This window comes from Barbus barbus (genome assembly GCF_936440315.1).
Source record: "Barbus barbus genome assembly, chromosome: 1".
Classification (NCBI taxonomy): Eukaryota; Metazoa; Chordata; class Actinopteri; order Cypriniformes; family Cyprinidae; genus Barbus; species Barbus barbus.
Genome location: NC_136729.1, coordinates 21,226,793 through 21,243,282, shown reverse-complemented (window position 1 = coordinate 21,243,282; position 16,490 = coordinate 21,226,793). Strand labels below are relative to the sequence as shown.

Sequence of the window (16,490 nt, the reverse complement as noted above, 5' to 3'; positions counted from 1 at the left end):
AGGCTGTACCCCGCCCCGACCTCGGGTACTCAGACCACATCACTGTTATGCTAATCCCAGCATATAGACCACTTCTCAAACTCGCCAAACCGGTTCAAAAGCAGATCACAGTATGGCCAGACAATGCCACCTCAGCACTGCAGGACTGCTTCCAGGACACAGACTGGAACATGTTTAAAGAGGCAGCCACCTACAACAACCACACAGACCTGCATGAGTACACTGAAACTGTGACTGCTTACATCAAAAAGTGCACTGATGATGTGACAGTCACCAAGACCATCACCACACGTGCAAACCAGAAGCCATGGATGACAGCAGAGGTTCGTGGGCTGCTAAAGACCAGAGATGAAGCATTCAGATCAGGAGACAAAGCAGCCCTCAAAACAGCAAGAGCCAGTCTGTCCTGTGGCATCAAAAATGCAAAACGGTCATATGTTCAAAAAAATCAACAACCACTTCACAGACAGCAGAGACACACGGAGCCTGTGGCAATCCATTCAGACCATCACTGACTACAAGCCCACGCCACAGGCCTGTGATGAGGACACATCCCTCCCCGATGCACTCAACCACTTTTATTCACGGTTTGAAATGCAGAAGGACACACCTGCACAAAAACTGCCCACACCTCCCAACGACCGGGTGCTCTGTCTGTCTCCAGCCGACGTAAGGAAGACCCTATCTAGGATTAACCCACGCAAGGCTGCGGGTCCTGACAACATACCTGGCCGTTCTGAGAGACTGTGCTGCACAGCTGACAGATGTCCTAACAGATATCTTCAACACCTCGCTGAGCCAGGCAGTCATCCCCACATGTCTCAAATCCACAACAATCATACCGGTACCAAAGAAATCACCTGTGTCCTGTCTAAATGATTACCGTCCCATAGCACTGACTCCAATCATGATGAAGTGCTTTGAGAGGCTAGTCATGCACAACATCAAAACCAGCCTCCCCAACACACTCGACCCGCTCCAGTTTGCATACCGCCCAAACCGCTCTATGGATGATGCAATTTCCCCCACCCTCCACCTGGCTCTTACCCACCTAGAAAATAAAGACTCCTATGTTAGAATGCTGTTCATTGACTTCAGCTCGGCATTCAACACAATAATCCCACAACAGCTCATAAATGAACTAAACCTGCTGGGCCTTAACAATTCCCTGTGTAATTGGATCCTGGACTTTCTAACCAGAAGACCTCAGTCAGTCCGTGTCGGCCACACCACCTCGTGCACTACCACACTGAGCACAGGGGCCCCACAAGGCTGTGTGCTCAGCCCGCTGCTCTTCACACTGCTGACCCACGACTGCACTGCCAAGTTCAGCTCCAACCACATCAAGTTTGCTGATGATACAACAGTGGTAGGTCTCATCAGCAACAACGATGAAACGCACTACAGAGAGGAAGTGGCACAGCTGGCTGAATGGTGTGGCACTAACAATCTGTCCCTCAATGTGGAGAAGACAAAGGAGGTTGTGATGGACTTCAGAAGAAACAACGTTGACCACCCCCCACTGACCATCGACAGCTCGACTGTGGAGAGCGTCAGCAGCACTAAATTCCTGGGGGTGCACATCACAGAGGTCTACCTCCACCCATCCTCACCACATTCTACAGAGGCACCATTGAGAGTGTGCTGGCCAGCTGCATCACTGTCTGGTACGGGAACTGCAGTGCTGCTGACCGCAAGACACTCCAGCGGACAGTGAACACAGCAGCAAAGATCATCGGTGCCCCTCTCCACTCCACCCTGGACATTTTCCTTACACGATGTTCCAGCAAAACCAACAGCATCGTGAAGGACTCCACCCACCCCTCCCACAGTCTCTTCCAGCTCCTACCATCAGGAAGACGGTACCGGAGCATCAGAGCCCGCGCTGCCAGACTGCTCAACAGCTTTTTCCCCCAGGCTGTGAGAGCCCTGAACTCAAATCACCCCGCCCCACTCTGAAACCCCATGCAAACCCCTACCTCCTGAAACATGGACCCCCCTCCCCTCCTCCAACCTTACCACACCAAAGAAAAAACTGTATGGAACTTTTTTCAATTCGAAGTGTGCTGCACACAGGTGAGTGGGCCTGTACAAACCACCTGTAGTAACACACTCTCCTCTATGTGCACTAGGCACTTTACACACACTGCTGCGTGTACACAATCCCACAAAAGACTCAGTAATATATGTATGTTTACATGCTCAGGCACTACAAATCATCCTGCACTGTTCCCCAACCAGCTGCTTGACTCAAAATGTCTCTCTTTGCACATGTACAGTATTTGTGAAGCATTCGTGTAGTTTGTATTTTGTATCCTTTATTCTTTTAGTTTGTATAGGGTAAATACTTATATATATATATATATATATATATATATATATATATATATTAGTATACTTATAGTTAAATCTCTCAGTAGGTTAGTTGTGTATAGGTTTATAGTGTTTTTTACTTCATTGTTGTATGTCTGTATTTATATAGCACCGTGGTCCTGCGAGGCACGACATTTCGTTCCACTGTATGTCCCCACATGTAGCGGAATGACAATAAAGCTCAACTTCACTTGACTTGATATTATTTATGCTGCCCCTAAAGAGGTCAAGATTTATACATATCTTAACTGACCTAATTGAACTGGGAAATGAATTAATTTCCCAACCTTCTCAACCTTTCGGAACACTCTGAGGAAGTTCAGTCTTAGCACTCCCGCCAGCTCTTCCTCAGTCCAGTTCCTTGATATCAGCTCCTCAATTAGTGCTGGATATTTGGAGACGTCCTCCAGGTCTTTAGGGAATCTGTAATAATTCAGGCACACATAAACACTTGCACACAGACATACAGATAAGGGCCACAGGCACAATCTGCATGCTTTTCTTTGTGGTTCTTGGGGATATGAATTCTTCTGAATTTATTTAAATATTGTACAATGTGTCAACTGGTGCTGAGAGTACTACAATGTTATTGATAGCTAAAAAATTGATATGCAAAATTTTTGTTTAAATTCTGCAGAAATCTACGTTTTCTGCAGAATTCTGCAAGCATGGTTTCCGTGGAGGTACGATAAATAAACAAAGCAAAGAAGTGTGTGTAAACAAATTCGGTAATGTCTAGATGAGATGTAGATGAGATGTTAACTTGCCCTTGTGCCCCATCAAAGTCTGCTCCAATTCCAATGCTTTCAGCTCCAATCACCCGCTTTAGATGATCAAAATGATCTAAAAAGTATACATTTCAAATTAAAACCAAAAACAAAAAAAAAGAAAAAGAAATCTAGTGTCTTACCAGCCACAACAGACACATTTGCGTTATTTGAACATGCTATAAAACTGCTGTAGAAGTTCACCATGATAAGCCCACCATTTTCTTTCTAGAAAGAAAGCAAAGTTTGTTCTTTTCAAAATATCATATATTTCATACTGGTAAAAGTAGACAAAAACTACTAAAAAAGTTTTTTTTATTGCCAAAACACAGGTTGGGGGGGGGGGACTAAGTCTAATGCAGCAAAAAAATGGAGATCTCACCAGCAGCAGCAGCTGGTCGTCAGGTACGTTGCGAATATTGTTACAGATAGCATAAGCTGAGGAGTGGCTGAAAATAACTGGAGCAGTAGAATGTTTCAGCACAGCTATGGCTGTCTCCCATGAGCTATGGGACAGATCAACCAGCATTCCCAACCTGTTCATCTCATTCACCACTGCCTGGGGAGAGTCAATTAGAGAATGATTAAATTCATTAATTACCAGTGTAAAGCAGTTAGTTCTGATCCACTTAGTTCAATTCAACATATCAGGGTCGGTAAGGTAAATTTGTAGAACTTTACCCATTTAGATTTTTACTGAATATTCTATGAGGTAAATCAATACAAAATAGGTTCTGATAATAGTCATGTTATACTTCAAAAACAAAGTAAATGCATCAATCATTTATGAAGAGTGTGCAGAAGTTTTTCCCATGTACTTAATTCATATACCATATGGGCTCACTGTGCTCAATATTGTAATGAAATATATTGGATAGATATCTTTTATATGTCATGCATGGGCAGTGTTGGGGAAAGTTACTTTTAAAAGTAATGCATTACAATATTGTGTTGCTCCCTAAAAAGTAACTAATTATGTTACTTATTTACTTTTCATAGAAAGTAATGTTACGTTACTTTGCGTTACTTTTTAAATATGAGCAGGGCTTGATTGTTTTTAATACAAGAAGTTCTAAATATAGCAAATGTAAAAGCCCTTCCACACCAAAAAGTGTAATGAATAAACCTCAGGCTGAAGGAAAAGGAAATCCGCGTTTGTACCATAGAACACAAGAGAAAAAGGTCATTTTTTGAACACTCTTCAGCAATAAAAAAAACAATGAAGTACAATTATTAGTTTATCTAAAGTCATTTTTTCTTATTAGTATGGTTGAACTGGATCATCAAAGGTCAGCAGCAAAGACATTGGTTAATAACATGAGATTAGATACATTTGTGTTGTTTAACATATTTAATTACTGCAGGTTTGCGTCATATTCTGAGTTTGCATTTCACAGTTTTAATAAATTTTGATGAATACTAAATCTGTTTTTTGTGAGTGGGATGAATTAATGCACATTCACGTTTAGTCTAGAACTACAGTAACAGCATGTTCACACAGCCCCACTGTCAGTCAATAAATGGGAAAAAAGTAACTGCCGTTACTTTTTTGAAAAAGTAACTCAGATATTTTCTTGTAAATTAAAAAGTAATGCGTTACTTTGCTAGTTACTTGAAAAAAGTAATATTATTACGTAATTCACGTTACTTATAATGCGTTACCCCCAACACTGTGCATGGGTACAAATTTGTTAGCAATTTTAACACACATATGCTCCAGATTTTTGTTCCTTAAAGGTAATGATGATCTACTGTGCAAACAGGATATACAAATCACCATCTTCAATATATTAGTAACTCCAGGATCAAAGCTATTTTTTTAAGCAAAAAACTTTGTGACTTGAACTTTGTATTTTTTGTCTCTAGACTTTGGGTTCAAAAAGGGGACACAAGACAGAGATTTCCAAATATAGAAGAGAATGAAAGAGGCCTTTAACACCAGGTTAAATTCCCCACTAAATACAAGAGTAACTTTGATTCAACTATCTTGCATTGAACTTTATCTTCTTACATGATTTTAATCCACATCCATTTTACTTTTTTTATTTTTTATTATTGACCACTGATTCATCAAGAAAAACTTACCTTGCCAAAATCTGTCAGGCTGTTATTCTTCTGCTGGTAATATGTGTAATAACTAGATGAGCTCTCAGCCCTACACATGACATTATTGGAGAAAGTTTAATAATGTAACTATATGAAATGGACCAATAAAACATTCAGGGATAGTATGTCTTGAAGTATGCAGTATAAATTGTATTTGTGCTCCCCTCTCAATTCAGTATTAAAACTTGTTTGTTTAAATGCACAGAATAGTATTATTAGCTTGTGCTGTACATGTATGGTGAGTATTTACCATGGGGTGTTGCAGTTGTGTGTGAGGGCCATGGATCTTACTCCAAGCTGGTAGAACATGCGCAGTGCTGCTAAACTGCTGTCGATGGAGTGGCCTCCCTCTACACTGATTAGACATGCGATCTTTGTACTATTCCTCATTCCTTAAACACACACACATTTTTGTTTATTAATAGTTTAAAGACACAAATATATAAAATGATGTGTAATCCTTTTTCCCTCTTCTCTCCACAACAGTAATAATCTGAGCACAATGGACATTAGTGCTTTTATTTCTCCCTGTAAAATGAAGTGAACAAACAATGTGCAGCGATCATGGCTGAGTACAACTGTAGCTGTTTCTCAGCCAGGCACATTTGGCTGAAACTATCTCTCCAAAAAAAGAAAAACACATCTAATATCATGTTTCTAGTCTTAGGTCTTTCTACATTAAGTTACACAACATCAATACCAGGTACTACCCTTATTTCACAAAGAACTCTTGCAGACACTTCTATACTGTTCACTGCTACCATACACTACTTGTTTCTCCCAAGTTTAATTTTTTTTCTCCATTCTGTCACCGATGTAGTTTCGGTTCCTTGCCGCTGTCGCCTCTGGCTTGCTTAGTTGGGGACACTTAATTTTCAGCGATATCGTCGACTTGATTGCACAGATACTATTTAAACTGAACTAATGCCTTTAACTGAAAATTGAGTGTTTAATCTTGTCATTTTACATTGACACTATTTTCCTATTTTGATATTGGAAAGTTGCTTTGACACAATCTGTATTGTTAAAAGCGCTATATAAATAAAGGTGACTTGACTTCAAACGTTTGGAGTCAGTACGTTTTTGTTTTTTTTAATTCAGCTAGCATTCAGTGAAATCCATCATGTACTAAACTGATCATAAATAATAGTTTCTAATGAACATCTATTTAAAACAATTTCCAACATACACTGTTCTTTTGAACTTTCTATTCATCAAAGAATCCTGAAAACAATGTATCATGGTTTTAACAAAAATATTAAGCAGCACAACTCTTTTCAACATTGATAATAAATGATCCATGATCCACAAATGATCCATTTTTAAATATATTATAATAGAAAACTTAAATTGCAATAATATTAAACAATACTACTGTTTTACTTATTTTGATCAAATAAATGTAGTATAAAGAGGCTTTTTTTTCAAAAACATTAAAATATCAACACCAAACTTTTGGACGGTAGTGTATGTAATATGTGGAATGCAGTCTAGATGTGTGACAGTGTTACGTATGGAAAGTACTGGTCCAATCATGTTGAGTGAGGATGTCCTCAGGCAGGTAGCTGCGAGTTTGCATATAGTCTCTTCTCCTTTCACTTACACAACAAGTATAGGCAAGAATCGTGTTAATTTGGAATTTACAACATCCTCTCCAGATTTTTATTTTTAAACTTTCCCTGAAGAGACTAAGTTTTATCATCGCTTACTCACCCTCATGAGATTCTAAACCTGCATGACTCTATGGTAGAACATGAAAATAGATATTCTGAAGAATGTTGGCAACCAAACAGTTTTGGTGACCATTGACTTGCAATGTATGGTGAAAAATAAATAAATACTCCAAAAACCTTTTTTATAATCTGCAGAAGAAAAAAGTAATGATAAATGATGATAGCATTTTAATTTTTGTGGGAACTTTCCCTCAAAGGATACTGCTAAAACATACATGATATGATTGATAGGGTAAAGCCTCTGTTCAACTGACAGGAACGACACTTTTCACTTTTTCATTGATTATGATTAGCACATTGAGAAATAAAAGGCATGTCTGTACTAGAAGCAATCAGTCATTGGAAGACAAAACTGTAACAAATATCATAGTTTCCTATCAGCAATAGATCTCCCTCAAAATCTCACAAATGTGCTTGTTTTGAAAAATAATTTGAGATGACAAACCTATAAACGTTAATATGACAACAAAAGGATATTACATTAATTCCCTATAGTATACTGTTCAGTATAAACTTCAAAACAGACCCGGCTCTAAAATCAAATCGCCGAGGGTGCTTCTTAAATTAGTCACTGTGCTTTAACCTTAATATATAGCCTAGGCTATATAAAGGTTTTAGTGCCTTCCATTGCTATTGCGCAAAGAATTCTCCGATTATAATCACCTAAAAGCTGTCATGCATCTTTGTTCATCGCGATCATTGCACAATGAGTCTCTTATATTTACATTGCGCCTATACTTTGTTATAATGAGAAGATTCGTACTGAACACAACGTCTGCAAAAACTCCGGTGATTTGAGCAGCGAGTGGAATCTTAAATTACTCTGATTGACTGTTGTGTGAAATAAACAGATATGTCTGTGACTGGCTATTATTCAACACTGCAAAACACGTTGCAATAGAAACCAATCTCACGCAAACCATAACGCACTGGATAGTTTGCCAAATCTGCAATGAAATGACATTGTTACAGCTATAAATGAGGGTGCTATAGATTTCGTTTGAGGGTGAGAACCGGGCCTGCTTCAAAATGTTCAGTCACAGCAAAGTGAAATGGCTTTGTCAGGTGGAGGCTTGTGTGCAATAGTACCTTCAGCTGTGGTGACCAGTTCCATCTCTGGGTTTTCAGTACACATACGACGAATTACATCAATCTGTTCCAAGGTCAGTCTAACAGCATCTTTGTCCTGAGCCGTGCACAACACGTACGCTGCAAAAACCTAACAAATATCAAGGATTTATTTATCTCTAATCATTAACAAAATAACCAGAATAGCAAACTGGTCACTCACTTGTGGGCAAAGAATGTCTAAGAAATATAAAATTTTTTGGGAGAAATTAGCAGTTTCAGTGAAATTCAGTGACTTATTAAAGAAATTATAAGAAGAGTAGAGTGGAATTTAAGATAATGGTTAAAGATAATCATATATTGCTCATGGAACCGTACAATATTAGAAGCTGTGTGTGAATTTGGGAAAAACCTTGTTCATCAGGCCCAGCACTTGGTCTACACAATATACAGTACACACAAATATAGGTTTGTGACTTCAAATTTACAAATGGTTAAAGATTTGGATTATACTCAAGATCAGCCAAGAGAAATCACCTGTCCTCCAACATGGCCAGCAGTGAGGCGACTAATATCTGTAGCCACCTTAGAATTGTTGTGCATACTGAAAGTGCTCAGTTTGTTATTATGGTGTTTTCTCAGATGTAATGCCAGGTCATTGTGTCTGAGTAAAGAAAAAGAGAAGCGGTGTGAAATCAAAAGACATTACAATACCATTTGTATTGCAGTTGGTGCAACTACAACGTTCTCTGAAGCCATTTAGCTACTGTCAGTATTCTCAGCTATATAATATTATAAACCAGTTGTGTTTAAAGCACAGATTAAAAATAAAAATGAATAATTTGTAAATGAATGAAAGTGAAAAAGTAAGTCATACCCATCAATCAGTGGATATTTTGTCATTATATCCTGTGCTCCACTGGTTTCGGATATTACTCCATGAAGTGAGAGAAGGGTGCATATGACCCACCGTATCCATGCACCTCTGATGCCTTCTTTTTTATATATTAACATGCTGATAAAAAAAAAAAAAGTCCAAAGATTTGTTCTAATACAAATAGTTTCTGTTGCTGAGTAGTTCAATTACTGAGAAGCTGATTTTAAATTCAATAAATAAATTAAATGGATGAAGGGGAGACCCAGGCTATTTGTTACATAGAGGGGTTGTATTTTAGAGCCTATTTAATAGACTATACTTTTTTTTAATTAAAAGCTTGTTTTCGTTAGGTCAGTGCTTCCCAAACCTGCCCGGGGGGCTGTTTCAAAGTTTCACTAGTTTACCAAACAAGCCAGGCTTATTTCAGTAATTCTGACTTATTTTAACTTGATTTGGTATCCGAAAGCAAAATTACCATAGCTCAAGCTCAGTCACTGTGGCAACTTATGCTGAGAAACTACCCTGGTCAGGAGCAGGCTAACTGTGGTGCGTTCACACCAGACGCAAATGAAGCGTTCAGCGCGAGTGATTTACATGTTAAGTCAATGCAAAGACGCGAATAGACATCCTGCGGCGCGATTCACGCGAATGAGGCGGAGCGAATTGAGCGTTTCGGGCGTTTGACGCGCGTAACGCGTGATTCGCGCAAATTGAAAAATCTGAATTTTGGCGGATATTCGCGCCGCGTTAACCAATCAGGAGCTTGCGCTAGTAGTGACGTGAGTACGACGTAGCGAGCAGAGGGAGAAATTCGAAACAACAATGGAGGACAAAATAATCATAGCTGTGTGTGGACACCCGGAGCTGTATGATTCATCTTCATACTTCTACAGAAGCAGGAACAAAAACGATCTTGCTTGGAAGAAAGTGAGTGGGGAGGTCGGACAATCTGGTAAATTGTAAAAAACGCTATTTACTCAATTTGAGCTATATATATAATGTTACATACTGAGACTACAAGCTAGCTAAAGCCGGCAAATTGAGCTTATTCGCCCTTATTCGCCCTTACTTCCCCTCATAGCACTCATAGCCTCACACAACACTGACGGTTTGTGAATGAGTTTAATCCTTTTCTGCCTTCTCATTGTACAAAATGTGTTCTCATTTGATACAGCGCCACCAAGAAGAAGAGCTCAGAGAAGGCCTAGAGAGCAGCCATCGGAGGTGGAGCGGCAGCTCTTAGAAGCACTGCGGACCCGTCCTGTAGCTCCTGTGCCGCCTCAATGCTCAGAGGATGAGCTCTTCCTCTTGAGTCTGGTCCCTTCCCTGCAGAGGTTGTCGCCTCAGACGAAAGAATTTGTCAAATTTCAAATACACAAATTAATTTATGAAAGCAGCACAGTTCTGCTTAATTTGGAACATTTGGAGCCTTCGGAGTAGTTTTAAGAGGCAGCAATCTGCAGGGAATGAACCAGACTTTCTCTCCCTTCTCCTCTCCTTCACTCTTCCAAACAATATCCTTTTTATTCCTGCATGTAAATAGTTGTAAATGTTCTTTGTATATAGTTTATATATATTTTTTATTTGATTTGATTTATTTTGTATCAATAAATGTTTTATACAATGACCAAAGGTTTTGGTGTGTTACTTTGTGCACAACATAGTAAATCATAATTTATATTTGTTACATAAAAATATTATTTCTATGTTAAGACTAGAATACTTCATTGTAATTATATCCTATTGCAAATACACTCACAATAGTATAATAAAAAATAGTTATTTGTGATTGGACCAGTGTTGTGGTATAGTGTAATGAGAATGCAGCAACAAGACAGGGATTCCTTTTGGAGGCTGGCTCCATTTATCATTTGAAAATCACAATCTGAGCTCCTCTAACTCTGAACAATAGGAACGCATCGATATTACCACTGACTCTCTCACATACAATCAGTTGACTTTATTATTAGTCCAAAAATAAAAGTATACAGAAAATACACCTTAAATAATCCAATAAATAAAAATAGGCTACAACCAACTGTATTTAATGTATTGTGCCCAAAATGTAGGCTAATGACCCTTTTTTAAGATATATGAAAACATTTTAACATAGTTGCTACTGCATTCAGTTGATCAGCAGTTTCTAGCCATGCAGCCTTTCTCTCGGGTTTTATGACAGCTGTAACTTTTATGGTTATTACAACATTAAAATCGGTTTTAAAGTATTAAAGCATTAAAAACACGAAATCAAAAGTTAAAATCACTGAATTAAAAATGAAAATAAATAATAGAAATCAGACTACATTTTAACTGATAAGAGGAACACACATTTAACTCATGAGCTAGTATGGCTGTATTAAGCTTACATTTGATTTACAGTTACTGCTATCATAAAAATACACATATGTAGGATTAAAATTCTTCATGTCACATTTAATGTCCAACAACAAATATTTTCGCAGAATGTATATTTTATTCAGAATTCTTATTATTCTATTCTGCTCCATCTGTGTAGCGCGCAGCAGCGCTCGCCCACTCCTGACAGTTAAATGGATATATTTGCATGACTTTCTAACATTTACAGATGAAAAATATACCTGTGACGTGTCAGTTATGCACTGAGGAAACCACATCGTCTCAAATGCATTAAACAGCACAGATATATTCGCTGTTTGCGATGGTGGATCGATTTGATCCATGATCGACATTAAGGGTTTAAGAATAAGCTGCACGTCACATTATCCTGACTCATTGAACCTGGATCGAATTAGTCAGATTGTGTGAACTTCAATTGTCGATTATGAAACCGCTTTAGTCCCGATTGATTTGTTAGGTTATTTCAAGTCAGGTTTTGGACTTTAATCACCGCTTTTCTTGGCGTTTTTTATGAAACAGCCCCCTGGAGGACCCCCTGCGGCCCATAGCCACGGGAACATATTTTATCTAGGTGGTGTTGTTGCAGGGCGGGGCCATGGTTGGGGATTTTTTACAAAATCCTAATATTAAACAGCCCAAACTCTTATAGATAGTTATATGCGAACCGATATATATTTGTTCTTTTGTGATTTTAGTTCAATAACTTTTTCTTTAATATTTCTATTATTTTAGGGGATTTTACTAAATATTAACATCTCTGATACATGTTTTGGTTAGTGCACTCTCGAATTCTCTCATCAGAAACAACAAAGTGCAGTAGGCTACATGCAATGTAAGAGATCAATTCATCATACACTGATACAAATCACTGATTAGCTCATAGCTTTTTTTAGAGCGCAAGAAAAATACAGATGTACTAGACTAGGCTATATATTTCTGGTCAGTTTAATAAATAATTAAAAAAAAAAACTATCACAAAAATTAAGTATCTTGGGTATGATCGAGGGTCACAAGAAAAATCTCAGACCTGGCCCTGCGGCGGGGGTTGCTTCAGCACCCCTAGTTCCCGCGGCCATACCCTGCCCTGCACATTTTGTATGTCTCCCTAATCAGACACACTCAATTTAAGTTCTTGCAGTCTCTACTAACGAGCTGATGAGTGGAATCAGGTTTGTTAGATAAAGGAGACATACAAAAGTGCAGGGCAGGGCGGCACTGTGCTAGTTTATATATGGTGGTTTCAAAAGAGTTCTTTATTTGTTTCCATTATTTAAAAAAATGTGTTTTATATGTTATGAAACCATACACTGTAAAAATAGAGTACAATATACCGTAATAATTTCAAGGAATGTTCCATATTTGGTTTTTACAGGTGTTTTTCCAAAAAATTTTAATTACGTTTTGCAATGTGGGAACAAGAAGCTCAGTCGATTTTCGGTGCGAAAACAGTGCTTGAGCAGACGCCATTATTCACGGAGATAGTCTTGTTAAAAATGTTATTTTAAAGTCAGATTTTGGGTTTGAGGAACCGTTCTTACACTTTCGTGGTAAATTATATTTTGTTAAATGTAACAAACTGTAATGTTAACCTAGTTGCTGTCTTCCTTGTTTGGCAAATTAATGTCGGAGCCGTCTTATTCAACATTTTCAGCACACCATCACATCTTACTCGGCGTGGAGTTAAGTTGTGTGTTACAGTGTACTCCCTTTCAGTTTTATTAACAAAAGTTTATTAACTTTTAATTGTTGATGCGGTGTATTTGTTACTGAGCGTGTCGTAAAACATTAACGTTACTGAGGTGATGTTAAGCAGCTGTTTAGAGCGCTGTGTGCATTCAACAGAAGCTGGCAGAGGAATTGTCAAGAAAAGATACCATTACGACTTTTTTTTTATTTAAAAGAGATTATACGACTAGATCTGACATCGCGGAATTCGCGCCAGTAACGCACCGAGTTCTCTCTCGCACTTACATGGACAAAAGCACACAAAATTATGTAAAAAATAAAATTTTTGGCTTAAAAAGTGAATGTCTTGACTGATGTAAAGAGTTGGGATGTCAGATGTACATCGATGTGAGTCATGTTTTAAAGGGATAGCAGTTCATGACATTCATGGTGTTTATTTTGTTTTGTTTTCTAATGACAGGTCTTTATTGCTGCTATATTGTGCATCCCAAGCACCCTCTGCATTCATATCATGGGTTTGTATTCTGTTTTGTTTATTAACGTTACAGTTTTTATTTATGGAAGTATATGGGTAGCAAAATTCAATCTGAAATGTAAAATGCAAAATGGCAATGTATTTCTGTATTTAAATTGACATTTTCCCATACACGTGTGCAATATTTAGTGCAAAATGAAAATTCAATTATATAATTTACATTTGCCATTTCTTACACTAGTTTTAATATGCAAAATAAAAACACATCTTAACGCTTTAGAAGTTGCGAAATTAAAATGAAAAAGTATTACACAAATTGATTAGATGTTTAATATGGCCAAGACTGTAGTAAAATTATTTAATTGCTGTTTTTCCTAAATGCATTTAGGAAAACCCACATTTAAATGATTTTGCTACAGTTTTTGCTTGGACATGTTAAACATATATCTAATCAATTTGGGTAATACATTTGTTTTCATTTTTGTTTAATTTGCATATTAAAACTAGTGTAGAAAATAGCAAATGTAAATTTAACTGAATTTTCATTTTGCACTAAAATTTGGACGCGTGTATGGCAATATGTAAATTAAAATACAGAACTACATTGCCATTTTATCCATTGCAATGCATTTCCATTTTACATATTTCAAATTTGGAATATTTCAAATTGAATTTCGCTACCCATATGCTTCCTTTTTTTTTTTTACCTTTAGGAATGTTCAATACTGACAAATTAGTAATGGGGTCATTTATTGAGTTGACTTTGTTACTGAAGTTGTTTTGTATAGGAAAGATTTAATCAATGTTTGCAGTGGCTTTCTGAATTTACAATGTGTTTATAATTTCTTATGTACGTTATTGGTAATTCCAGATTGCTATCATTCAATAAGTTATTACCTCCCCCATTGTGGCTGAGCTGCATATTCTCTTCATTTTATTTTAAACCAAACATCCAGAGGAGACTGGCACGTACGCTGGAATTGTGGCACGGCTGACACAGAACAGCGTACGCAGTTTGTGTTCTGCTGATATTCTCCAAAATGACGCTACTGTGACGCATATGCAACAAATTGTTGAATAAAGTCGTTATTTTTATTTTCTTTGCATACAAAAAGTATTCTTGTCACTTCATAAAGTTCAGATTGAACCACTGTTGGCAGAAGCACTTTTTTTTTTACAATGCTTTTCATACTTTTCTGGGCCAAAATATTTTAAAATTGTGTTCCAAAGACGAATGAAGCTTTTACGGGTTTGGAACGACATGGGGTGGTAAGTGATTAATGACAATTTCCATTTTGGGGTGGAGTAATGAGTAAGCTCACATGACCGATACAACTGGAGACCACTGGAAATACAAGTTTAGCATTTTATAATCAATGTTTGAACTGGAATTGATGATTCAACCTGTTCTGCACGTTACTCTGTACTTCTCTTTCATTCATTTCTTGTCATTTCCAGTCTTCCTGTGAAGAAATCCTGAACGAGGGTCAAAGGTTCAGATGAAGGGAACCTACGCTTCCAAGACCCATGTATGAACAACTTCGGGAACATGGACCTTGGACTGAACATGCAGCAAAAGGAAAAAAAAAAAAAAGTACTTTCCCCAAGCTGGCACATGGTAAGAGATGCTAAAAGCAGACAAACACGTGGAGCCCTGCTCTTAATTTAGATTATATAGTTCTCTTAGTTTCACATTGAAATGTCAGGCATGAGTGCATGAATCTTTGTTCTTTTTTTCAAATGCTGTACAAGAGTTGTTTTTGCAGTACCATGTCAGATGCAATTCACATGTTTAGGTGAACTGTCCTTTTTAAATAGCATTTCACTTGACTATTGACTAAGTCTATAGCAATTGTTAATGACAGCCCTGTCTTTTGTATTTTTTCCCATGTATCTGAAAATGTTTTGAAACTTGACTGTTTCGCAGTGAAGTTTCTTTCTGACCACTATTTGGTGCAACACCAATATTGCACAAGTACCTTTTTTTTCTGTTGCAGTTTAAAATTAAAACCCATTAAGTTGTCATATTTTTGTCTTCACCTGTTAAAGGCAAATAAAAGCTACTGAATGCACTGAAGAATGTTTACATGAGGTAAAAATAAACCATGTTCAATTTGTATATTGTGCTGGATTTATTTGCTACTAAAGAGAGGCCTATATGCTATAATTCTTTTTAGAAGATTCTGCATAATGGATTGTCCGTTTATAGTACAGAAGAAAATGTAAAGCAACAGAATTTTCCATTTTAATGTTGAAGGAAATGTCCTGGTATTTTTCTGCCAGTACATTATTTTTATATGTTAAAAAATAGTTTTTTTTTTACTGAATTTTCTTTTCTGTAAATTTCAGGATTTGTCGAAATCTCCGGATCATTCAAATTTACTTAAAAACTGCAAAAATGCAGTTACTAACTTCACCCTGGCAACAGGATATAGTCAGCAAAACCCACAAGCCATTTTGTTTTCATTCACTTCACTGATAAAGAGTATCTGTAGATCAGTTGCCAAAAAAACGTCGACCTGTGGTATCTTTTTTAAAAGTTTTACTGACATGAAAACGTTGTTGAGCATACAGCTTAAACGCATGCTATTTTATGTAAACCAAATGTAGTGTGAATAGCCTCGCTATTTAAACAATGCATTCAATTAACTGTATTTTATTTCTGGGACTAAAGAAGTCCAACATTTCTGTAATGCATTGCCTACGTGTACGTATCCTTACAGTAAACCTAACTGTAAACCTAACCGTCTAAACACCGGGAATGGAAAAAAAAAGCAGTGAATAAAAGTGTTCGAAATGAGGGTCTCCCCTACTCCGTTATGTCAAATAGTATCATGCACGCCTGAAATGTCCGTCTATAAAATACCTAGCCTTTTATAAATACCATTATTACTCACCTCGTCAGGAGGATTGCTTTAAAGTTGGCTACTCATGAACGTGAAGAGATGTTTATGCTGGAGTAATCTGTTATTCTGTGCGGAACTTGTGTCTCGGTTTAAAACGCTTGCTGCTTTACCCTTCGGAGAAGT

General features: G+C 37.4%; 1 protein-coding gene across 2 annotated transcripts in view; it reads right to left on the bottom strand.

The window, feature by feature from the left end:
- The window catches only part of LOC306873778 (dipeptidase 2-like), a 20,073-nt gene extending 3,583 nt beyond the window's left edge, over window positions 1–16,490 (bottom strand). The window contains exons 1-10 of one of the 2 annotated variants that reach the window (XM_079423263.1): window positions 16,359–16,490; window positions 8,925–9,062; window positions 8,585–8,711; window positions 8,069–8,198; window positions 5,497–5,638; window positions 5,226–5,295; window positions 3,523–3,699; window positions 3,284–3,368; window positions 3,141–3,216; window positions 2,661–2,796 (exon numbers count right to left, since the gene is read on the bottom strand). In XM_079423263.1, the coding sequence (XP_079279389.1) occupies window positions 2,661–2,796; window positions 3,141–3,216; window positions 3,284–3,368; window positions 3,523–3,699; window positions 5,226–5,295; window positions 5,497–5,638; window positions 8,069–8,198; window positions 8,585–8,711; window positions 8,925–9,061 (1,080 nt within the window). In that variant the 5' untranslated portion in view covers window position 9,062; window positions 16,359–16,490. Of the gene's footprint in view, window positions 1–2,626; window positions 2,797–3,140; window positions 3,217–3,283; window positions 3,369–3,522; window positions 3,700–5,225; window positions 5,296–5,496; window positions 5,639–8,068; window positions 8,199–8,584; window positions 8,712–8,924; window positions 9,063–16,358 lie in introns of both variants that reach the window. The other variant, XM_079423264.1, reaches the window with a different exon arrangement.